We start from the raw sequence: 24,092 nt of genomic DNA, 5'->3' as shown, positions 1-24,092 counted from the left end.
CATGTTTCTGTAGAAGTAGCCTATTCTGTACTTTCCGTGCTTCTGCTCTGCCGCTCTGAAGTTGTTCCCTTTGAACATTGCAGCAAGTCTTACTAATGAAGTGAACAACAGCATTGCATCGTCTTAGTTATTTAATATGTTATGTATGTGTACAGTGTATTTTTTAACTGTCAAATTTGTTCGTTTGCTTTGTTAACATAAAGTTGGCGGCAGTATTGCATTTCACAATGTCCACGGATACATATAACTTGCATCTCAGACGTGTGTTATTATGGTCTCTATGGAAGTCGTAAACTAAACTAAAAAAAATACAAAAACACTTTTTTTTAAGTAAGATTTATACTCAATCTGTACTCTGACCTAAACTATTTTGATAATGTTTGTTACAAAAAACTACAAGACCCAGGTTCCTTTGCTGCGTTTTACGGCCCCGCCATACTTGTCGAGCAGTCTGGGAGATGTAGTCCATTATCTGTTACTTGCCATGAAAAATGATTTTATAGAAGCGTGTTTAAAACTACAGCTCCTAAAATGCACCGGTTAATTGTCGTCTCTGCCTCTTAGAAGGGGAGGCAGAGTGTCGAGTCCGGAGTTCAGGAGTATACAGAAAAACATTAGGAGTACAGTCAAGTTTGCACGAAGTTAAGATGTTGCTTCGGGTCGTAGCTGGTAGCCGGTTCGGGACCGGGATCCAAAAGGAAGTCCTGCGGGCCGCGGTACCGGGAGTTAGGCAAGAGCGTCATTCTTCCACTGCAGAGGTTAGGAAACAATCTCTAAGGACGTGGTGATTAAAATATGAAGAACATGCTTCATTCAATTATTGCATTTATCATAAAACTAAGAATTACTGCAAAAGCGTCACGTTTAATAATAGCGATACATAGTTGTGCATAACATAAGACAACGTAAAGAAAAAATACTTTGAAGCGATTAAACTGCAAGAGCTGCAGTGTATGTATATTGCATTTGCGTTTCTTCGGCTGATTTGATGTACGCAGTGGACGGGACAGTGATTCGCTTCTTCATGATGAAATATCACAGTCACAGATGTCCAGAATGCCCCGAGAGCAAACACTTCAGCCTGCTCTTGTTGGATGCACTTTTTTTGCAAAACATGTTTTGATGAAATACGAGTTTTTGTGACCCTACAGTGCAGCTATTTAATATTACACCCCCATTCCCCGAAACAAGTTGTAAATGAATATAATAAACCCATAGTCTTTGTGTGTATTTGTCTACTCCCTTATGAACTGCACGTCATACAACGCTTTGCTGTGAGGCAGTTGAATTAGTCACCAGAGAGGTATGCTGTACAGTAACAGAGTACTGGGGGCTGAACGTGGAGCTGTGTGGTGCTTAGTAGTGTTGACCCTTCAGAGGTGATGCAAAGTATTGTACATGAAAAGCTGAACTACACAAAGGTACAGGGGCCAATGGGAAGAGTGATGATGTCACACAGCCCAAGCTGCTGCACCTTCTAGTCCCAGATAGCAGAAGCAAGCCCCACCAGACCCATGTGGCTTATTTATTGAAGTTCAGTTCAAGTCCCAGGACTCATGTCTTGGTGGCTTATTTATTGAGGTTCAATTCACCCTCCCGGTTCAAGATTATTTCGCAAGGTGTGATTGACCCCTGGACCCAGCATTAACTGATAATAGCAGCTGGCAGTTTCCATTGGCGGTGCTGGCTGGCTGTGCTGCAGATTGTTCCTTGGCAGAGGGCTGTTTGGGATGAAGGGCACTGTCAGCTGTTCAGAGTTTTGAAACTAGGGGCTCAGACACAGGGACTGGAAACTTGCTTTCCTAGGCATTCAGAGTCGATCTGATGAGTCTTTAAGAAAACTACCTTACAACTGTCGCAGTTTCACCACCGCGGACTAGAAAAACAATCATACATACTTTTATTTGTGTAAGACATGTCACCGAAACTTACTTATATGCTAGACTGTATTATTTTATAACAGCACATCACAGTCAATAGATAGATATTTAATTAAAGCAGAAAGAAATAGCGTTGTCACATTAAGAACTGATTATTTTTCTCTACTGTTTTTTTTTTTTTATACATTTCAGAGAAATTGGGAATCCGTGAGAACTGAACAAAATGCAGCCTTAGTTAGTGTGATGGACTTTTTGCAAAGCTGCTTGGTTCTGAACGCCCCCCCCCCCTCCCCCCCTTTATGATTGTGTCCCCCCTACTGTAGTGTAGCAGGCTTGCCGTCCTCTAGCACGTGCTCTCTCTGTGTCAGTCTCTGTCTGTCTGTCTCTACCCCAGGGCGCTCTCAAGAAGACTGCTCTGTATGAGTTCCATCGTGCTCATGGAGGGAAGATGGTGGAGTTTGCTGGCTGGAGCATGCCTGTGCAGTACAAGGACAGCCACATCGCCTCCCACCTGCACACACGGCAGCACTGCTCCATCTTCGACGTCTCTCACATGCTGCAGGTACAACTCAATTAGAACATCTACATGGTACAGGCCTGGCTTTGGGGGTTTCTCCTTGACAGAACTCACAACTGGAACCAGGAGTAAAACTATGCTAGCAGTATAAAACTAGTAGCAGGATTTTTCCAGGACCCCCTTGTAAACAAGGCCTTGTGTTGGCGGGTTAAACTCCTGGTTAAAAAAAAAAACTATCAAGAAAAAAAAACCTATCAAGAAACCAGAACCTACCAGGGAGGACAGTAAGACTCCCAATCCATAGCAGTTTGATTCTAGGAGTTTAATAAGACACACCTGAGCTTGTTACTAGGAGTTTAGTAAGACACACCTGAGCTTGTTACCTGTACACTGCGTCTGAGCATTAAATGGGTGACACTGCCATACAACATGGTATCCGACACGGTCTCACATCTCCATTGTGAATGTCCCTGCTCTGTTCCAGAGTAAAGTTCATGGGAAGGACCGGGTGAAGTTCATTGAGAGCCTGATAGTGGGAGACGTTGCAGAGCTGAAGGATAACCAGGTACGTGCGCAGGCTTTGTGGATGGTGCCCGATTCTGCTGACGTGGCACACAGAGTTTCTGTAGTGTGACTGCCAAGACTGATGCTTCACTGGTAACACCTTTTATGCAGTTAAAGGCAGAGCAAAGGTCATTAACTCTTTGTTGCTTGTATATAGATAGTATTTGCATTATCAGTGCAACAGATGGGGCAGATTACTTATTGAAGCGTTTCAGTGGTTTGAGTATGGGACCGTAATCTGGTTCTGAAGGAGTGGAGTAAAATGGGCAACACACACCCCTAGTTCTGTAGAGGCAATTTTATAGAATCTAAACTAGTCCTTGTATGTAAGTGACATTGTAAACCAGAGACCTGAGTCAGTGTGTGCTGTGCTGACTGTCTAGGGCACCCTCTCGCTGTTCACCAACGAGAAGGGCGGGATCATGGACGACCTGATCGTCACGAAGACCAGCTTGGGTTACCTGTACATTGTATCCAACGCAGGCTGCGCAGACAAAGACTCCGCCCACATGCAGGTAACCAGTGACCATCATGTCCTCTCAGCAAGGCTGCTCCTCAGTATCAGCAGCTGCTTCCCAGTAGCTGTGCTGCAGGCTTGGCATGACCTCATTACAGCTGGACTGTCGGAGCGGGTTCCGAATCGTGACGAAGCTGCAACGTATAAGCTGTTGCATTCGAAATATCTGAATTAAAGTATGAAAAACAAGTAAACTGTTGCCTTGTGTTTCATGGACTTGAAGAATGTTTTTTTTTCTTTCAGTGATACTTTGATCTGAGCAGCATTCAAGAGCAGTTTCAAGGACATCAAAAGTTATTTAGAAGAGCAGATTTTGAAAAAAATATGCTTTAAAGAACTCTTGAGAACTTTGTGAAATAGAGAGCTTTATTCTCTTTACCGAGGTCCATTTCGTCTTTATTTAAAGAATTTGATAGTAGAGTGAGTGATTTTTTGGAGACATTGAAAATAAACATTTTATTTTTATAGGCTAAACTAAAAGAGTTCAAAGCTGCCGGGCATGATGCAGAACTGGAGTTTCTAGACTATTCCCTGATTGCTTTGCAAGGTAAACGATTTGTTTTTGTAAAAACAAAAATAATAATAATTATAGTAATTTGCTACTTGTCCCTGACTACTTGAATTTGAACCTATCTGGGTCTCTAGGCCCGGAAATGGCAAGGGTCCTTCAGGCAGGTGTGTCGGACGACCTCCGCAAACTGACCTTCATGACGAGCACCATGGCAACGGTTTTTGGAATCGCGGAATGTAGAGTGACCCGCTGCGGATACACTGGAGAGGACGGGGTGGAGGTTGGTCTGGGGTGCAAAAGCCTCACAACGTTGATTCGTAATGCATGCCCACATTCTGCATACAAATCATGAAAGTCAGACCTGCATGAGTCAGTTTTAGTAAAAATAAGCAAATGAGGGTGAAGAAACAGACCATCCATAACAAGGTTACTGATTATTGTGGTTTAATATTGTGTAAAATTCATGTTTGTGGAAGTACGAGACTTTGTGACAGAATGAAGCTGGACGATTGTCTACTTTTAGTTTATAAACTCTTTAACTCTGGCTGTTAGGGTAGGGTTTTTAACCCCTAAACTGACAAACCGTTCACCTCAATTACAAACTAACATGGGTGTGCTTGGCAATGCTTTACTATACAGTGTTAGTTTCTCGTAGAGTGACCTGGCACAGTCTTGTGTGTTTATCTGCATATCCTATTGTCATGTCTCCTGATCCTGATCCAGCTCTCTCTCTCTCTCTCTCTGGCTGCAGATCTCGGTCCCTTCTCAGCACGCAGTCCAGCTGACTGAGACCCTCCTGAAGGACAGTGCGGTCAAGATGTCTGGTCTGGGGGCCAGGGACAGCTTGCGACTGGAGGCGGGGCTCTGTCTCTACGGCAACGACATTGACGAGAGCACCACCCCTGTGGAGGCCAGCCTGGTCTGGACGATAGGTACATTTAGTTTGTCACCTTTTTCACCCGAAATTCAGTGTGTCTAACTGCTGCAGCTCAGTAAGGATGTGATCTTTCCCCAGCCAGTTTCCCTTTCTAACGAACAGTTGAATTAGTCATCAGAGAGGGGCGCTCTACAGTAACAAGAGTACTGGGGGCTGAACATGGAGCTGAGTGCCTGCTGCTTGCTGCAGATCGTACTTTGGCAGAGGGTTGTTTGGAGCCCACAGACAACAGCAGCAGCTTCTGCAGCCAAAACCCTGTCTGCAAAATGGTGGTTTGTTCGAAACAACATCATGTGTTGTAGCTCTTTCTCAATATTTCTGAGTAAGTGTTGTTGAAGTGAGTAGGAGACTAATAGAATGCTGCATGCTGGGGGTTGTTCTGTTTTGTGATCCCTGAGAACGCGGCTTGGGTGTTGCAAGCTGCTCGAGGGAGCCTGCTTTCTCATTGGCAGGTAAGCGGCGGAGGAAAGCGCTGGATTTCCCCGGGGCCTCCGTCGTTGTTTCACAGATCAAAGAGAAGACGAGGAGGAAGCGTGTGGGGCTGGTGTCCACAGGGCCCCCGGTCCGGCAGCACACCCCAATACTGAGCCCCGAGGGCAGGGTAATCGGTGAGTAAAGCCCCCACTACTACCTTATACGATACAAACTGGGGCTGAAAGGTTCATCATTTCCATAACTCTTGTGGATTACCTTGCCTGTGTCTTTCTCTCGGCTTAGGTGAGGTCACCAGTGGTTGCCCCTCCCCCTGCCTCAAACAGAATGTTGCCATGGGATACGTGGAGGCGGAGTTCAGCAAGTTGGGAACGTCCATCAAGGTGGAGGTCAGGAAGAAGGTCGTTGACGCGGTCGTCAGCAAAATGCCATTCTTCCCGACCCGATACTACAGCGGGAAATAGGACTGGACAGCAGGACAGACTGGGAATTGTGTGTAATTTACACTCGGCTCTGGGGTGCAGTGTTTCTCTGTAGAATGTACAAGGATATTAGAATTGAGAGTTTATAATACTAACTAAATGCATGAGGATTATTTTGTGGAATTTCTAATCTAATTGTGCTTTATAATACAGAAATAATTTTGTAAGATGTCGCCCTGTCTTTTCTGCTGCTGGGTGTGCATGCTTAATGTTGAATTGTAGCTTGTGCTTGTCTGGCTGTGGAATACAGAGAACACACATTTAAAACATTTAGCTGCTCTAGCCAATGTGATACGCAGAACGCCTTTATTTCTAAAGCCAGTAAATGTAATGAATATGTCAGCGCTGAGGGAGTATGGTCAAGCCTCACTGTGAATTACAGTGTATCGTATTGAGCTGAAAAAACTGTACACTCAAAAGAGTAATGCCAATACCTTTATCTTGGTGTGGTCATGTCCAGCACGGTGGCTGTCAGAAGGTATTCAATTTCTCTTCAGTGTGCCAAACCAGTTAGGAAAGCAGCTGTGCAGTTTGAGAAGTGCAGTGTCACTGCAATATTTTATTTCATGACCCAGAGATGACATCCAGTCAGGAGCACAGTTTAAGCCATGCACTTGGAGTGGAGCGGACTGGGAGAGCTGGTTCAGTCCCAGTACTGCGGTCTCACACTCTCAGGTGACTCTTCACCGATTTTAAGGCTTATAGGTACCTGTTAAATGTTGTCCTTTGTATTTTGATAATGGGTGTCAGCATGCACGCACAAGTTATGCCACACCCTGTGGATTTTAATTGCAGGGTGATGTGATTGATCCTGTTTTACCGCTGTTGTGATTGTATTTAAAGCTAATAATGACTGTTAACACTTTGCACAGTTTAGCCCCTCCACTTGTGCTTCTAATAGTTTGCCTTTTTTGACAAAAATAACAATAAAGAATTCGATTTGTAAATATATATAATATAATCAGTATTTGTATTCTTGGTGTTTATGAACCAGATCATTGTAGAATTCCATACCCTCCCTCATCTAAACCCGTTTTTGAGCACCGATTGGTATGTATTTAATTACATCTACTATCAATATAAAAAAAAGTATCAAAACAAACACATTTAAAGCAGATCAGATGGTTGTTCAAGCTCAGCTCCACCCAACCACAACAGAATTTAGGGCAAATCTGGAATTTGGCAGCATTCTGCAAGAAATGTGCACGTTTATTGTGAGTGATATTCCTTAATCGTTTGAAGAAAGAAAGAAAATAACGAGGCGTTATTTGGTGATTGGGGTTAAAAGCTGTATACTAATATGATGTTTAATATACGGCACTGTATGCTGTAATCGTTGTGCGCTACGTTGGTGTTGACCTTGTTTGCACTTACTGTTGTCACACATACACTTAGCAATGAAAGCACAGTTTCGAGCGTCCGTCCGGTGCCCTTGACTGCTGACATCTTCCCTGCCATGTCCGTAGTTGTAGTTTTGAGGCTCACGTTCCAACCGTGGGTTTCGCTTGACAAACACTACAGTTCCCACAAGTACCCGCGGTTTAGTAGTAACGAAGGAGAAGAAGGTGGTGGAGTTTTACAGCAACGTGCCCAAACCGCCAACTCTTACAAACAGCTTCCCTTTCGCAGCCAAGGATTCGGTGTATACTACCTGGTGATAATCACAGATAATCCGAACCGAAACACTACACAAAGCAGCAACCCGGTCACCTGCTGAAGTTATGAGACGGACAAAACAGCCGAGTGAAAATAAACAGAACCGGTACATCAGATGCAGACTCGAGGTGCGCTCTGGTAGTGGTAAACACGCGTGGATGTAAGTATTCCTTCATAAAAGGATCTGGGACGTATCGGTTAAACGTCGAGGATTCACGAAAGTGTGTGCGGCCGGCCTGAGAGTCTGCCAGAGCCGGAGCGCCGATCACCGGTAGAGCAGCCCCGGTGTGTGCTGTTCGTCAGCCGGGAGAGCCTGAACTCTCAATCGCTTATTCTCTGCCGAGAAGATAAGGTCAGGATCCGGCGACATGCAGAGATCCAAGAAAGGGAGACGTGGAGGAAATAACCAAGGTAAGCTGGTAGATATGAGACTGAGAGAGAGAGCGAGAAAAATGTTATATATTTGCTTTCAAATGCAATACTTTATACATGTTTACAGTACGCTCTTTATTCTACACACACACACACGAAATACTGTACACTGTCATTCTGCGGGCGAACAATATGTACTGTGAAGCTGCACACTGGCTGGTAACATTATTATTATTATTATTATTTTCACGGATCTAGGAATTAAGCCTTGATTTTGTTTTGTAATAGTTAGTTTATAATTGCTTAACATACGTGAAGTAGTTGTGAATAAAGATAACATCATACAAAAAATATATCTGTATACTCGTGCTTGTTATCGTGGTTGCGTGAGTACACGGCGTTGATTAATAATGCCGTTTTTATGGCAATAGTTAGTAGTTTTAGTTAATAGGAGACTGTTTGTAATTCCGCGTATTTATGTGTGTATATTTCAACAGATACCTGTAACAGCAAGCTGCTAGTATATGAAAGCAGATGTCACGTGTGCTGTGAAACGAGTTTTGGAAGTCCCCACTCCACGACAGTGTAATAAGAGTTTTAACGAGAACTGTATGCTGAGTATGTATGGTAGCCCGGTTCAAAACCGTGCTTTGTGGTGTTGAGGTCGGTGTGCCATATAACCCGAGCCACCTGCATGCTTTGTGAAGGGAGGTGAACCACCTGCATGCTTTGTTAGGTGTGCATGTGACCGACAATGGTCTAGAATGGCGTTGCTTTTGTTAGTTATATATTCTACAGTATATTGTCAGAACGTTTGCAAGTTAACACAAACGCTTTTGAGATATAAAATAAATCCTAATGATGTTTTCCTTCCTTGTCTCCCCTGCTACCCCAGGATCTCAGAGACAGGAGCTGCTCCAGTTCCATCTGTCTGCCAAGGCACCTCAGTCTGGTAAAGGTAGAGTAGACCTGTCTGTGCGCCCCGTCGCTGCACTGCTAAAGATGCATCCCTTTGCCCATACCATGATAGCAGTGTGAGTCGTTCCAGGGATCTCCATTATGCTGTGGAATGCACGGGCTGGCCTTATCTTTAAAACCTGGAATGGCTCAGACTACCACGCAGCGAGAATCTCGCTGTCCTCTATTAATACCGCCACACTTGTTACTTACCAATCTGCACGACCCAGCCAAAAACCTTACCACCCTGCTTGTGTCTCGGCTTCATCCATTTTCATATCCGTTAGTGATGGAAATGAGACTCCCATTGCATAGCAGTTTGATCCATTCCTGGTTTTACTGTGAGTAATAAGACACACCTCAGGGTGTTACCTATAAGCTGGAGCTAATCAGGCTTGTAGTAAAACCTGGGATGGGTGAAACAGCTGTGCAATAGGAGTTTTTATTTCCATCCCTTATCCATGCAACCTCAAGCATTAAAGGAGTATTGAAGACGCTGACATGTTCTCTTGTTAACTTTTATTGGTTTTATCTTTTAAACGTTCTGCATGTATATATGTCGGTTTGTTACCTTGTTTTGTTTGTCTGTTTTAATGTATTTCACAGTAAAACATTGCCCAGCTGAGGTGTTGAGTGCGAGTATTGCAGTGCACCGGTATCTTCTGAAGCAGGTCGCAGGGTCAGCTTCTCAAGTTAAAGCGAGTTTCTATGCGTTCACGTTTGCTTGTGAGGGTGCTCTCCAGAGCTGCTGGTTTTGCACCCACAGTTTGAACTCTCCCCCGGTGACGGGGTCGCCCAGAGGACAGCGGCTGTGCTGCTTGCTGGAAGGCCTGCAGTCTGGCTTGTTTTCTGGCTCTGTTGTTGCCAGTGTTGCGTGGGTTCAGATGGGTCCACGCCAGTGATTGGGTGGCGAGGTGAAGCGTGTTTACAGAACAGCACGGTCCTGGAATTCTTAGAAGAATACTTCCAGCCAGCCGTGGGAACACGGGAAGCGGTAGGGATTGTTTTCTGAACTCTGGGACTCTGCTTCAGCTGCCCTGGGAGGTGGGTGGAGTGTTTGATGATAATCCTAGTCAAAGTAACCCTTTCAAGCATGCCGCCTGTTTACAGCATCCATGCATTTTGTCTCTGCTGAAATAGATGGCTAACAGAATGTATATGAGATAGTAACCCCATGCTCCCTCTCCCTACCTATTTTTCCCCACAGTAGTTTTCCATCAAAACCCCTGCCTGCTGGTCTCCCGTTGTTTGCTGTAGCCACATTCCATTGGTGCACATGCTCATGTGTCATTTTTTTGAAATTGCTACACGAGTCTTTCTGTACATTATGTGGATTTTCATACTGTGGTGGTGGTGGTGTTTAGCAGTGTTTCTGATGTCATCGTTAGAATTTTGAAATGCAGCTCTGTACTTTGTTACCCAGTCATTTAACACCCTGTAGGTCTGTAGACTTCCCTGCAGTGAAATGTAATACATGTGTAGTAAGAGCCCCCGTTTCCTCTGGTGCTTCAGTTCAGGCTGGAGGAGGGCTGGTGACCCTGTGGTTAGCTGAGTCAGGCAGTGGTACAGAATAGACTGCAGTATATGGAGCAGCGTCTGTGATGAACTCTGCTGACATCTGCAAGCAGCTGAGCCAATGCGGGCGTTGGTGTCATTTGCACAGTGTCGTTTTGGTTCATTTATAAATTCTGCTGTCTGAACGAATGTTAACATGGCCACTTTGACACCCAACACTTTGAAAGCAACATTTGTTTGAATATTTAAATGTTTGTCCGAGTTCAGATTTCAATAGGGAAATTTGTTTCTTGTCAAAGACAATTCTAAACTAAAGCTTGTGTGCAGTTTGTGGCACCCAGTTACCCTGTTAACCTACTGTGGAATACATTCACAGCAGCTAAATTTACAGTTGTTTATTTATTATTATTATTATTTTTGCGGTCTTTGCTGCGGCCTGGCACAAGTGTACAAAGTGTAATTAAGCTGAAACTAAACTAAACAGCCAGTTCTCTCTCTCTCTCTCTCGCTCGCTCTCAGGAGGTTGGAACGGTGCAAAGGCTGAGTCTGCGGCGAGCGATGATGATGTCGCCAGTGAAGTGCTGAGTCACTGCAGCAGTGCCAGTGACACGACCTCAGTCAATGAAGAGGGAACTGGTGAGGATACCTCAGCTTCTCCACTGTCCTGGTTCACGTGTGAAGTTAAAAGTTTCGATATTCGTTTAGAAGTAATTAGGGCTGTAGCGGTACACTAGTGTAGCGATACCATTCGTACCACACTATGCAACTTTATTATTAAACACGCTTCCACTTCAATGTATGGGGTTTGTAATAAAATATAAAACTGGCTCACTACACTACTCCTGTGTAAACACGAAGACTAACTCCAATATATACTGCATATTTCTGACAGTAAAACACTAAACGATGAACCCTTGGCTGTGATTTGCAGTTTAAAGCTGAGCCCTCTGGTTTGCGTTGCAGGCACCGAGCCCGGGGATGAGCAGACAGCCGCGGTGGAGATGGAAGACAAGCTGAAGCAGTGCATCGATAATTTAATGGATAAGAGGTAGGGGACGCTGAATGGTCCTCGCTGGTTTATTGAAAGCCCTGTAAAAACTGCTGCAGTGGTTTTCACATTGCTATAGAGGTAAGTGCACAAAGCAGCACTTCTTTTTGAAGACACAAAAGAGCTGGATTACAGACACAGCAATATTGTAACAAAGTACCTCCTAACGGTGATGCTGTGGGGCTGCAGACATTGTGAATTTGTCCTGTTGTGCTGAACTAGCTGTGTAAGTAGGACCCAGCAGTGGCCTGGTGTTTAGGGCACTATGCTAGAGAAGATCTTGGGTTTAACATGACCCCCAAATAATGTTGTTTCAGATATTTTTTTTAGTGCTTGATGGGTTTGTCTTGAAGCGCACTTGGACAGCTGCCCTGTTTGGTGTGGGCTACAGGTTTAAAATAAATCTGCACTGCTTGTGTGAAATATATATTTAGATTGTGGTTAAGATGAGTCCAGGCCAAGTCTTATGCTGTTCCTTTAATGGCTAATCTTTACCGCATGCGTGCAGAGATCAGTTCATTCAAATGTAATTATTTAACCAGGAAAAATTTGTAAACCTTATCATCCATAAGCAACAAACACTAATGCAATTGTGCTAAATTAAGAAATGCTTAAAGTGCTACCTTTAGAAACTCCTTACTGCTAAGAAATGCTGAGTCTTATTAAGAACGCAAGTCTCTCTTTTTTTATATTGGTAAACCTTGAAATCTGCGAAACTGTATCAGAAAAGTGTGTGAGCCTCCGGCTGGCTTCTCATCCCTGTGTTTCAGTGTGAAATCCCGCCTGAATGGTCTGGAGAGTCTGAAGCTGGCATTCTCCTCCAAGACGCTGTGTGACTTCCTTGTGGAGCGCAGGCTCACCCTGACTGACTGTCTGGAGAGGTGTCTGCGCAAAGGTGAGCACGAGCTGTGAACTGCAGTCCAGTATGCAGGGATTGGAATAAGACTCCCATTGTATAGCCGTTTGAGCCACTCCTGGTTTTACTATGAGTTTAGCAAGACACATCTGAGCCTACCTATACACTGTGGCTAATTCATGCTCATATGGGTGAAGCTGCTATGCAATAGGAGTCTTCTTCCCTCCTATCCCTGCTATACATTATATGCCCACATAGCATTACAAGAGTACATATATAATATGTATTATCTTTTAGGTAACTAACCTGCTAAAAAAATGGTTTGCAATTAGTTTCTTTCGCCATGATTAACCGATCTGAGATCCCCAGAAAGTAAATTCCTGGCGCATCAGCTGCCAGAGCCCAAGCCCGCTGACTTGCTATTTGCTTGTATAGTAATGTACCTTAATTAAAATGTACTGAATACAAATCTAGCAATCCTGTATCTGTGATTTGTGTTTTTGGCTTACCAGTTATAATGTGTGTGTGTGTGTGTGTCATGAGTTGGCAGTTGTGTGTAAGCGTGTTGGTTTTGGAGAAGCATGCATGCTCTTCCTTGGGTAGCAGTCTGCTCTGTGTGTGTGTTCTGTGTATTATATTGAGGTAGTTTAATTGTATTCCAGGGAGTGAATGCAGGTTAATTGAGATTGGAGTAGCTGGTAGTTTGCCTGTCTGTCTCTGTCTGTGTGTGTGTGTGTGTGTGTGTATATGTATGTGTGTGCTGCCGTTGAGCCTGTCTCTCTCTCATGTTGTTTCAGGGGGGGTGGAGGAGCAAGCTGCTGCAGCCCAGGTCTCCGCTCTCCTGTGTATCCAGCTGGGCGGGGTGTCGGAGGGAGAGGAGATTTTCAAAGTCCTGCAGCCGATTCTGAGCACCATCCTCAGCGACCCCGGTGCCAACCCGGCCGCCCGCCAAAGCGTGAGTACGCCTCTGGCCTCTGACCTCTGACCCCGTCCGTCCACCATGCATAGATCGTATGAGATGATGACAAAGTGCTTTTTTTTTTTGCATTTAAAGATATTAATTCTCTTCAATTTTTTATTCTGTAAAAATGCCTTCAGGATTGAGCAAAGACCAGTTTCCTTTTGCTCCTAGGGTGATAGCCTGTAGTGCCGTCCCCTATATCCTCCTGTGAGTCTAACCCTTTTGCTTCTCGCTCTCTCTCTCTCTCTCTCTCTCTCTCTCTGTAGTGTGCCAGTGCTCTGGGAATGTGCTGCTACGTTGCTGCTGCTGATAATGTGGAGGTAAGGCTATCTATCCTGCAGACAGCTCAGCCTTAAAGTACACCTTCGATCCAGGTCATTCCTAAAGTCGGACAATGCTGCTGCTAACTTACTTAAGATTGCACCTTTCTCTGTAAATTGTGAGACCCAAATGGAGGAAACCACACTTGTGTTTGAAATGTGTATCTTAATATTTTGTACATTTTGACAATACTGTGGTGGTGGGTCAGAATTTGTATGGTTTGCATGAGTGTCTCTCATCACCACTACCCTCTCTCCTCTCCTCTCCCTCAGGACCTGTGCAAGTCCTTGTCCCACTTAGAGAGCATCTTCACCGAATCCTACCCCAAGCGGGACGGCACCCTCCCCACCCACAAGCCCGGCATCCAGGCCCTTCACTGCACCGCCCTGCAGTCCTGGTCTCTGCTCATCACTATCTGCCCTGCCTCCAGGGTTGACAAGCTCCTGGAAGAGTAAGCGTGCTGTCCTGTCCTGTCCTTTTCCTTCTACACAACCAGAATGTTGCACATTGTTGGCCTAGGGATAGAAGTAAGACTCTTATTGCACAGCAGTTTCAGCCGTTTTTACTACAGGCTTGATTAGCTCCAGTGCGGAAGGTAACAAGCTCAGGTGCATCTTATTAAACTCATAATAAAACCAAGAGTGGATCAAACTGCTGTGCAATGGGAGTCTTATTTCCATCCCTGATGTGACGGTGGCATAATCTGACATTATAGTTTACTCCCCAGAATTGGGTGCATACATCAAAAGTGGCTGTAATGTGACTGTAGGATCAGATGTATTTCTTATGGCTTTTAAAACACAATCTGTTTTAAATTCCAAGTGGTTTTGCAGTTTAACCCTGAAGCCTGGTCTGTGCCATTTCTCTTGAGTGCTGTACTGTATTTGAGTGATTTCAATGTCTCTCCTCTCCCTTCTCTCCAGGCACCTGCCCAGACTGCAGGCCTGTCTGTCCAGCAATGATGTCCACTTCCGCATAGCGGTGGGGGAGACCATCGCCTTGCTCATCGAACTGGCCCGAGAATCTGACCGGGTGAGTTTTAATATACTGAGCCTTCAAGAAACACCCATTGATGCCACTGTGAGCAGAGGGCTTGCACAGTGTCTAACCCCTGTATAATTCATTTGAAATCCATCTGGACTAGAGGGGTTAATAGTTCACAGTTTAACCCTTTGTTATCTTGGCGCTATTTAGAGTTCTGATGGGACATTAGTCCCATTTACCAAAGATATACGTAAACATATTTTCTTGTCCTGTTCTCATGTATACTCAGTAAAGGGAGTCCAAACTTAATTTCTCATTCTTCAGCTCAACAAAAATAATTTCGGACGGAAAGGGTTAAAACATGCTTTTAGGTTTTCTCTTTGTAAATCCTAACGCTTCTCCTGAACCTTGTCTGTTTTATCAATCCAGGAGTTTGTGTATGAAGACACGGAGGACCTGTGTGAGCAACTGAAGGGACTGGCGACGGACAGCAACAAGTATCGTGCCAAGACTGACCGACGGAAACAGCGCTCTGTCTTCAGAGAGGTGCTGCACTCCATCGAGGTGAGAGAGGCATTGCAGCACAGCTACATTAAGCTTATATACAGAGAGGTGCTGCACTGCATTGAGGTGAGAGAGGCATTGCAGCACAGCTACATTCAGCTTATATACAGAGAGGTGCTGCACTCCATCGAGGTGAGAGAGGCATTGCAGCACAGCTACATTCAGCTTATATACAGAGAGGTGCTGCACTCCATTGAGGTGAGAGAGGCATTGCAGCACAAATACATTCAGTCTATATACAGAGAGGTGCTGCACTCCATTGAGGTGAGAGAGGCATTGCAGCACAAATACATTCAGCTTATATACAGAGAGGTGCTGCACTGCACTGAGGTGCTGCCCCCCTTGTAAATGAGGTGGTGTGTCTCACGGGTTATATCCTGAGCCAAAGTTATAAAAATAAGTTAAGTAATAAATCATTGTTTTGTTCAGTAGAACCTTTGCGAGCATGTGTGTGACTTGAAAAACAGAAGTGTGTGTATTTAGAAGCTTACTTGAAGTCTGTAAGCATGTTTCTGTTTGCCTGCAGAGTGAAGATTTTACCGAAGAGAGGATCCGGTTCAGTGTGGAGAGCATCTATATAGATTGCTGGGTCCGCAGGAGAATTTATGATGCTTTTAAAGAGGTTCTGGGGTCTGGAGTCCTACACCACCTACAGGTCAGAACGGGCATTGAAAGTGTGTGGCGGGGTGGGAGGAGCACCGTCACATGTTCCCTGTGCTCTTACGACAGCATCACTGTCCAAAATAAAGAAAGTACACTTTCGGTCATTCAGCAACATTGGGGTGTGATAAAACCATGAGAGCAAGGTCTTGAAAAATGCCAGTCCTGTCTGTGGTCCCCATGAGGTAGGGTTTTCATACTGATGGTGTGTAATGCATGGTCACTGTTGTGTCTTTGCTGCAGCTGAACCAGCTGTTGAGAGACATCTTTGAGCTGGGACCCCCTCTGATGCTGGACCGTGTTTCCATTCGAGCCAGCAAGGTCTCCCGCTTTGAGAAGGTGAGAGGGCTGTCAGAGCCTGATGACCCTATTCGAAACCTCGTTGCTAGATGAAAGCTGTTTGTTTGTATTTTGTATTTTGAAATCAGTTGCACATGGCACCTCTGCAGTTTTTTCCTGATCAAGTCACCAGCACTATTGCTTGAACAATCCAGGAACTCCTTTTGCATATTGGTTATAGTATTTCACCAATTGCAATAAAAATAAAAATAATACGCATTTTTTCATAATGCCTGCAAGGATTGTCTACCTAAATTGTAAAGGTCAGAACACATGTTTAGACAAAGTGACTCATCTGCAGAAGTCACAATTAATTGCATGTTTGTTTTAATTTTACTTTTTTTTTTTTTTTCTCTTCCCTTGCAGCATCTGTACAACTCTGCAGCGTTTAAAGCCAGGACAAAAATAAGGAATAAAGTGAGGGATAAGCGAGCCGACGTACTATAACAGAGAATTGATTTGAACTGCTGATTGCAGACTAGCAGACACTGCACACACGGTGTCTCCTTCCCTCTCACACTTGAAGAACGCTGCTGCTGCCATGTGGAACACTGCAGATGTCAATGTTCTTTTTAAATTTTAAGTTGGTCAAGCATAATAAACAACCAGCAATATATATGGATTAATATAATGTTTATATTAACTTTACATGAAACAATTGAATCTGACTGATGGGATATTTTAGTTTCTTATTTATTGAGCTTGGAAAAGAGTAATCCCTTTTTAAAATGTAAAAACAAAGTGACTGAAGGATTGCAGTAAGTTGTAAACGAACATCATTGTTTTTTTGCAGGGACATGGGTAATCAAAATGAAGCCTTTTGTAGTTTTCTATGTATTTTGTGTATATATAACAAATAAGGTACACTAGGATAAACAAATTCTCGTTACCTCAAAATATAAAACGTAGGTGAGTTTTACATGTGGGTTGGGCCTAATGACAAAAGGTGTCCATTTGGAAGTCTTTAATAGTTATTTTATGCATCAAGTATTGAATTTATATGAAATTGAATGGACTATGAATCTAAAAATAGGGTTTGTTAATAAAATATAATATAAAAATGGCCTGGGTTCTTTTTTTATATAACGTAATTCTTTTTTTTTTTAAACTTTTTCTAGGAAGTAGTTTTTTTTTTTTTTTTTTTTTTTTTTTTATTTCTTTCTCATCTGGCTTCCCAGTCTCAGGTTAGCACGAATATAAGGACTATCTAATATTCTGGCAAAACTAGTGCTTCTCCAGGTCGGTGAAACTTGCACTTAGTTTATTTTTTTTATTTTTGGAGGGGGGTGGGGGGAGGTGTCTAGGCATTCCTTATAGTATAGGCCAATGTATTCGTCCTTGGCCTCTGTCTAAACTCCATTCCCTGCTCCCTGCTGGATAACTGAATCACCCGTTTGCAGGGCTGTTAATATCCCTTCCCATTCCATTTGCTATTTTAGGAAAGGGACTGCTGCCAGAGAGAGGGGCTGTGCAAGGGGCTGTGAGTTTGTGTGTGGTTGCAAGATCTTTTGTGAAACCTTTCTGTCTTTGGTTTTTCTTGTTCAAACTTTCCGAACTTTTGTGGCGTTGTCCCTGTATTTCTCCCCTTTTTCCAAGCTCCATATTAAAAGATCCTTTTCCTGCTATTGTAAAGACTCCAGCTCTCCTGCTTCTGTTGAAAGATTGCCTCCATACAGCTGGAAAAAGTATGTGTTTGCACGGTTTCATACGTGTTTGCAGTCGTTGGGATCTTGCAGAGATTCTTCCCCTCTTAAGGGCTTTGTGTTTTGTTTATCATGTGGGTATTCGAGTAACACAGCCAGCTATAGAGAGGTCTGTTAGTTGGGCATTAAACAATGATTGTGTAGCTGTGACAGATATAACTAAACAGGAAGAATCATAAGGTGGATTGGTGTGCTTATATTGAAGACTAACAGCCACCACAAGGGTGTGAGGAAAGAAAATGGATCGGCCATGTGATTGATCTCCTGAGGCCACAGGGAAAGATCAAGCTCATTTCAACAGGTACTGATTTCCAATGATAACTAAATAGCTTCAGAAGGAAAATTGAAGACGGCACTGGCTAAAACGCTGGTCTTCGTGATCGCTTCACCTTCCAAGGATACCAATTTGTGTTCAGCTTACACCTATTACCTGTTTTCATTGTTATATTTGTGGGTTTGCTGTGAGGTATCATGATGTACAGTATATTGCGTGCTGCACCTTGGTGGCTTTCCACTCGTTACAGAGGTAGTTGTAACGATCAGTTCTAGGTTGGGTCTCATTGGGATTCTCCGTAAAATGCCAGGAATGGAATCCAGGTTCTCAGCATTGTTGTCGCCCCGCAGGTGCCATGAACAAGGTGCCGCCCTCCCCTACGGTGGAGTTCCCCCGGATCAGCGACTGGGACCTGACCGAAATCGAGCTGCATTCCGTGGAGTCGATCAATGACCTGCAGCGGCTGAACAACTCCGAGCTGCTCAAGGATCCCCTAGGTCTGGGTCTGCACAGTCCATCCATACATCTGTCTGTCTGTCTGTCAACCAGGCAATCCCTCTTCTAGTGTTTATTTTGCTGTTGAGAGCTGGTGATTTCTTGTGCATGCTTGAGATTGCTCCCTACATAGTTATTGATGGAGCAAGCCAGTATTGCTGTCAACTCCCCTGTAAGGTGAAATTAGAAGAAACTATGTCTTATTATAGCAATCCACAGCTGGCATTGAGCCATCAGACAAAGGAGAAAAGATTTGCAGTCTGTATTGGAATGACAGCTGAATGACTCGCCTCGTTTTCAGTTGCAGGGGGTGGTCCTCGTCACCACCAGGACAATGGGAATCTCCCAGCCCCGGCCCAGGCTCAGCATGCAGTGCATTGGCACCGACCGCCCTGCTGCAGCCCTGCCTGCTGTCGGTACCTCTGGGTGTGCATTGCGGTCCTCCTGGCTCTTCTGCTTCCTGGGTAAGGGGGCACCATCACCCTGGACAGCCAGGACGGCGCTGATTAAGGGGGCACTGTCACCCTGCACAGCCAGGACGGCGCTGATTAAGGGGGCACTGTCACCCTGCACAGCCAGGACGGCGCTGATTAAGGGGGCACTGTCACCCTGCACAGCCAGGACGGCGCTGATTAAGGGGGCACTGTCACCCTGCACAGCCAGGACGGCGCTGATTAAGGGGGCACTGTCACCCTGCACAGCCAGATCGGAGTGCTTGGTCTTTTTAAACGGCTTTAAGAGGATACATGACCTTTCCTCAATGCTGAACAGTGTAGTATTATTATTATTATTATTATTATTATTATTATTACACAACTTTTAGTGATTTAATTTAGCTTAATGACGAAAATTACTTGAACTTATATTGTCATATCTGTTGCAAGAATTAAGCATTGGAATAATAATAAAACATATATAGAAGTTTTAGTCAAGCAGTAAGTATATATATATATATATATATATATATATATATATATATATATATATATATATATATATATATATATATATATATGTGTAAATCCAGTTTCAATGGTGCTAGCGTGTCATAATTCTATGTAAACCACTTCCAAATACTTAGGGATTCATTGGTACAAAACATCGGCTCGAATGGCGTTTTGTTGACAGATTAAGCAATTAATTTTAGAATGCATATGTCTGGTTTCTCAGCCTGGTTTGTGCTAATCTTAGATTACTTTACCTAAAGTAACATCAAGTAGTCCAAGATTGGTGCTGATCTATAGTCTGTGTGAAAGCAGCCAGTAATAAACTAAGTAGAAAAACATTTTAGTATCAACCACTGTGTCTCCTGTCTCCAGTCCAGCAGAACGAGACCCTGTACTCCCTCTCCCTGGCTGTCAAGCAGAGGAAGGAGTTTGTGAAGGAGCTGGCCCAGCTCGCCCAGACACTGAAGGAGCTGAGGGTGAGCCTGACCCCCACCCGAGGAGCCCTCCCTCCCTGACTCTTACAGCCTGGCTGGGAGAGCGACAGCAGACCCAACTGCCCGGGGACCCACCAACAGCACACACTGACAAGACAGACTGGCCATCATTTCCATTTGCTTTAGTTAAATACGCCAGTGATGGGATGAGTCAGCGATGTAGAGAGTGCACTGCAGGCTGCTGTTTCCCTAGCTGTTCAGTGGTAGATGCTGAGGACTCGTTTGTAGATGCCATTGACAATTGGTTGCTCTGGTTGGCTTTAGTTTGTTTTGTTTGTTTGTTTTCGCGGCGTGACCAGGCTTGTCTGTACGGATTGCAGAACAGTATAAGTGTGTTTGGAATACGCATTTCCCTGCATGTCTATTATCAGATATAAATGCACAGGATTCTCACTGTCTGGTCTTTTTTTCACCACCACAGAAGACACCGACATGCATTTCTATTTGTTTAAAGGATATGGATTCTTCAGTGACAACATTCTGTATTGAACATCAAATTTAAAGTAGAAAAACAAGAGACCATAGACCATAGTATGCAAGACGAGAACGTGTAAGAGATGGATTGAATGTGAAAGGACAAACATCTACTGTTGCAATAAAAAAAGAAAAACGCTTTCCACATTAAAAACTGCAGCTAGACTTTTTTTTGTTTTTTTTTCAGTGGAAGTGGCTTAGCTTGCAGGTTATTTAAAGTTAATTCTGGCCTGTTCAAAACCAGCTTGGAGTCATGAAACCTTTCTGGGCTGTTAGTCATCAACAAGGTACAACTTTTTTTTATTATGACTATCATGCTGCATTTAAATCAAAACATATTAAAAAAAAACGAAAAACAACTTTGAAATAACAAACCTTGTGCCTGGATATTTTGGTATATCTTCCCTTTCACACAAAATAAAAACTTTTTGTAAGAGTTTGGATTTTTCAATATATTATACACTGGGAGAACAGACCTGCTGTGTTTATTTCAGTGTTTCCGTTCATTTCACCCACTTTGATCAGTTTAAGCTATGAAACTGAAGCTTGTAACGTGTGCATTGTAATAATGCAGGTGGGTCTTTGCTCAGTATATGTAGTGATTGCACAGGAAAAGAAACACAGCCACTGGTTAGGGGCAAGTGACCTGTTTGTTTACTATCGGCTACAAATGAAGGCAGTGATTTTATTATTCCCATTCCTAATGCTTGTGACTGAAGTCTCCAGTGAATCCAGGCAGATATACAAGACATGGCAGAGGTTTAATATTACAGTATGAACTATTTATTTTTGGCAGTGAAAAACATTTCTCAATTTCCCATCTTTTATAAAATACAAAAAAAAATCATCAAACAGCAATGTGTTAAAGGAGAACTGAGGAAGGTGCAGTGGGAGTGAGAACATCCTTGGCAGGATTCTTGCAAAGGCAGAGATAGAGTCTAAGGCTGGTTTGTACAGTGTGTCTCAGCTCCATAACAAAAGCAAGAACACATTTGCTCGTTGGCTGTAAGAGAGACCACATCTCGAATGCAACGTTGGTTGATTGCGACAAATATTTCAGCAGAAAAGAGTTTGTAGGACACCAATGTTGTTCTGTCCAATGGTACACTAAACTAGAAGAAGCTACCTTCACAGCTCCTTCTTCATCCAGTAGATGGGCTGGCCTTTGTGATCTCGGTACGGTGTTTCTAACAAGGTCTGTCCAGCAGGGGGATCCTGGGAGCCAAGAGTCTTGAGCCCTAAGGGGGGAGGTGGTGGTGGAGGGGTAAGAGATAAATGAGGGGCTGGTGGTGGGGCTAGAGGAGGAGGAGGGGCTAAAAGGGCAGGCATTAACTGAAATGGGGCTAATGGAGGTGCTTGGGGAGAAAGGGGAGGGTTTAAAAAGGAGGCAGGGGGGGCTAAAGGAGGGGACTGTGGAGGAGGTGAGGCATGAGCAGTACGGGAAGGTGAAGACGTTCGATTGAGTCCCAATTTGTCTCCTTCTCTGCCAGTTGATGGAGGTTGGGAGAACCTCTGGAGCACCTCCATAGGCATGAATGTGGTCATTGACCCTGCATTCTGCACTGGCTCTGAAAGGACGAAGCCCAGGTGTGCGTAGAAGTGCTGCTTGTCGTGTGTAGTCAGACAGAGCCTCCAGAATCCCCTGGATCTGGCATAGCGCTCGGTGGCTTCCATCAGCCTGCGCCCATAGCCCTTCCCTCTGAGCTCCCGGGAGACCACCACCGTCTCCACGAAGAGGCTTCGCGGCTGCCCCACCACCAGAGACAGCCTCGCGTGACCCAGCAGCTGATCCACCCGCGACACCAGCACCAGGCAGACTGGGAAGCTATCGCAGGATTTCTCGAGGGAGTGGATCCGCGCAGCCCGGCTCCGCTGCCACTCCGAGTTCACCAGGTCAGCACACGCACCCACCAGGTCAGGTCGCCGGTGCAGCGGGACGACCGTGACCTCAGCATCGCACCTGCAGCCGTGACATGGACAGAGAAGGTCAGAGACTATTTTATTATAATGTCTTTCTAAGCACTTTACTAAATTATCCAGTAAAACCAGATGGAATGATAATGCCAATTCATATAGATGATGAGTATTAGAAGCTGCAAGGCATGTTATCTTTTTATTTTATGTCCAAGGTTTTTAATATTTAGAAAGCGCCATTTTTAGTAAAAGCCTGTAGAGTCTGTGTTGCTACAGTACTTTGCTCACAATTCTTCAAAACGTTCTAATAAAATAGCAACATTGGTGAAAGTGGACAAAAACAAACAGCACTAGCAAAACAAAGGATTCTGTTAACTCCGTGCAAACTCCTTGCAAAGGCACAGCGATTTTTTTGCTTTTGCACAAAACGATAACACATTCTGAAACCACTCATTTGCATCCCCAATTTCATTTCACTGAACAACCACAGTCATGCAATGCCTGGAACAGCGAGGCACACCTGGTGTGTCATCGGTGTTTCTGAACACATAAGAAATCAGACTGCAAAACCTACTGACAAATCACAGCAAGTCAGGCTGATGGACTTGCACCTCGTACACTTCGGTGTGCAGACCCGTTTTCTTTTTAAATACAGTGGAATAACATGGCGTGCCTGTGAGCATGCAGAACCATAAACTATATATCTTCTTTTTTTTAAACCCTAAAGTATTAAAGTTCTATATATATATATATATAATTTGTTATTTATTAGGTGCCTTTATCCAAGGCGACTTACAGAAAGTATCCATTTATTACGACTTTTACACTTGATTTTGTTTTTGTTTAAGAAAATAAGTCTCTCTGTTATCTAGTTCGCATCTTTCTGCACCAGAACAAGGAGAAAGGTGCCACTTATAAACTGAAAACCATCAGAACTGCTTCTAATGGAAACTAATCCACAGAACTCACTGGACCCAATTTAGAGCTACATTGTTTTATAGCTGCTGGATCTAATTTAGATCTAGAGACTACAATGTTTGAGTAATTATCAAGCAGCACACGATCAGAAACTCATAACTATGTACCGCACAAAAAAACAGCCGTTACTGCAAGTTTAAAATGAGTGAATTGCCATATAGTTAATGAAAATTGAACTACTGTCTTATTCTGTATACGCTCTTTAATACAGCCGTGTAGAATACTTTTCCTTATATGGGCATTTTGCTGTACGATTCTCCCGAGTTGATACAGTAAACAGTTAAGCACAGTTCTGTATTGTAAAATAACCAAATAAAAAAAGCGCCGCGTTTCTGCAACTCGAAGCCCATTCCGGCTAGCGCACACACACAAGAAGCATGCAGGGTTTGTTAAAGCAAAGCCAAGGTGTCTTCGTTTAACAAGCTAGAGGAGTGACACTGTGCTTGAACAGGCTGGAACCCAATCTGAAGTTAAACACGTTTAAGCCTGTTAACACGGCTGCAGTGTCCTCACTCCATGACACCGCGCACTCGACTCAACCCTCCTGTTGCGTGTTCGCGGATTTCTTTGTTTTCCTAATGAGACACCTACATGTCCCCTTGCGCACCGCCGCTCCAAGAAGCGTGCACTTTGACAAGCTGAAGAAGTCTTCACACACTGCCCAAGAGGGCATTCATTTCCGTATGTGAACAAACAAAAAGTCTACCGTCTATCGGCAAGGAGGTTAACAGCATCCAAAA

General features: G+C 44.0%; 4 protein-coding genes across 7 annotated transcripts; 3 read left to right on the top strand and 1 right to left on the bottom strand.

The window, feature by feature from the left end:
* The first annotated feature begins 561 nt into the window (after positions 1 to 561).
* LOC121329250 (aminomethyltransferase, mitochondrial-like) lies at positions 562 to 6,791 on the top strand. Its single transcript, XM_041274745.1, has 9 exons — positions 562 to 758; positions 2,275 to 2,442; positions 2,882 to 2,962; positions 3,345 to 3,476; positions 3,947 to 4,025; positions 4,124 to 4,269; positions 4,741 to 4,921; positions 5,379 to 5,534; positions 5,644 to 6,791. The coding sequence occupies exons 1-9, from the start codon at positions 648 to 650 to the stop codon at positions 5,820 to 5,822; spliced, it is 1,233 nt and encodes a 410-aa protein (XP_041130679.1). The 5' UTR covers positions 562 to 647; the 3' UTR covers positions 5,823 to 6,791.
* A 581-nt stretch (positions 6,792 to 7,372) lies between these two features.
* LOC121329008 (interferon-related developmental regulator 2-like) lies at positions 7,373 to 17,130 on the top strand. 4 transcript variants are annotated; one of them, XM_041274180.1, is made up of 14 exons: positions 7,375 to 7,907; positions 8,366 to 8,453; positions 8,764 to 9,869; positions 10,860 to 10,976; positions 11,304 to 11,388; positions 12,159 to 12,283; positions 13,042 to 13,199; positions 13,472 to 13,525; positions 13,799 to 13,977; positions 14,450 to 14,558; positions 14,940 to 15,074; positions 15,601 to 15,729; positions 15,978 to 16,073; positions 16,440 to 17,130. In XM_041274180.1, the coding sequence occupies exons 5-14, from the start codon at positions 11,342 to 11,344 to the stop codon at positions 16,518 to 16,520; spliced, it is 1,113 nt and encodes a 370-aa protein (XP_041130114.1). In that variant the 5' UTR covers positions 7,375 to 7,907; positions 8,366 to 8,453; positions 8,764 to 9,869; positions 10,860 to 10,976; positions 11,304 to 11,341; the 3' UTR covers positions 16,521 to 17,130. The 4 variants fall into 4 exon arrangements, with proteins under 4 accessions (XP_041130113.1, XP_041130112.1, XP_041130114.1 ...); XM_041274179.1 differs by lacking the exon at positions 8,366 to 8,453 and having other exon boundaries at positions 7,373 to 7,907; positions 8,764 to 8,820; XM_041274178.1 differs by lacking the exon at positions 8,366 to 8,453 and having other exon boundaries at positions 7,373 to 7,907; positions 8,764 to 8,826.
* Positions 17,131 to 17,252: 122 nt separating this feature from the next.
* On the top strand, positions 17,253 to 21,201 carry LOC121329406. The gene is made up of 4 exons (XM_041275005.1): positions 17,253 to 17,758; positions 18,401 to 18,547; positions 18,847 to 19,009; positions 19,865 to 21,201. The coding sequence occupies exons 2-4, from the start codon at positions 18,406 to 18,408 to the stop codon at positions 20,361 to 20,363; spliced, it is 804 nt and encodes a 267-aa protein (XP_041130939.1). The 5' UTR covers positions 17,253 to 17,758; positions 18,401 to 18,405; the 3' UTR covers positions 20,364 to 21,201.
* A 95-nt stretch (positions 21,202 to 21,296) lies between these two features.
* On the bottom strand, positions 21,297 to 23,995 carry LOC121329405 (N-alpha-acetyltransferase 80-like). The gene is made up of 2 exons (XM_041275004.1): positions 23,944 to 23,995; positions 21,297 to 22,420 (listed from the first exon to the last, which is right to left on the bottom strand). Coding segments are annotated over exons 1-2 (834 nt in total). The 5' UTR covers positions 23,946 to 23,995; the 3' UTR covers positions 21,297 to 21,588.
* Positions 23,996 to 24,092: the final 97 nt, after the last annotated feature.

Source organism: Polyodon spathula, chromosome 16, assembly GCF_017654505.1.
Source record: "Polyodon spathula isolate WHYD16114869_AA chromosome 16, ASM1765450v1, whole genome shotgun sequence".
NCBI lineage: Eukaryota > Metazoa > Chordata > Actinopteri > Acipenseriformes > Polyodontidae > Polyodon > Polyodon spathula.
The sequence above is the reverse complement of the archived record's forward strand: the minus strand, read 5'-3'. Positions and strand labels throughout refer to the sequence as shown.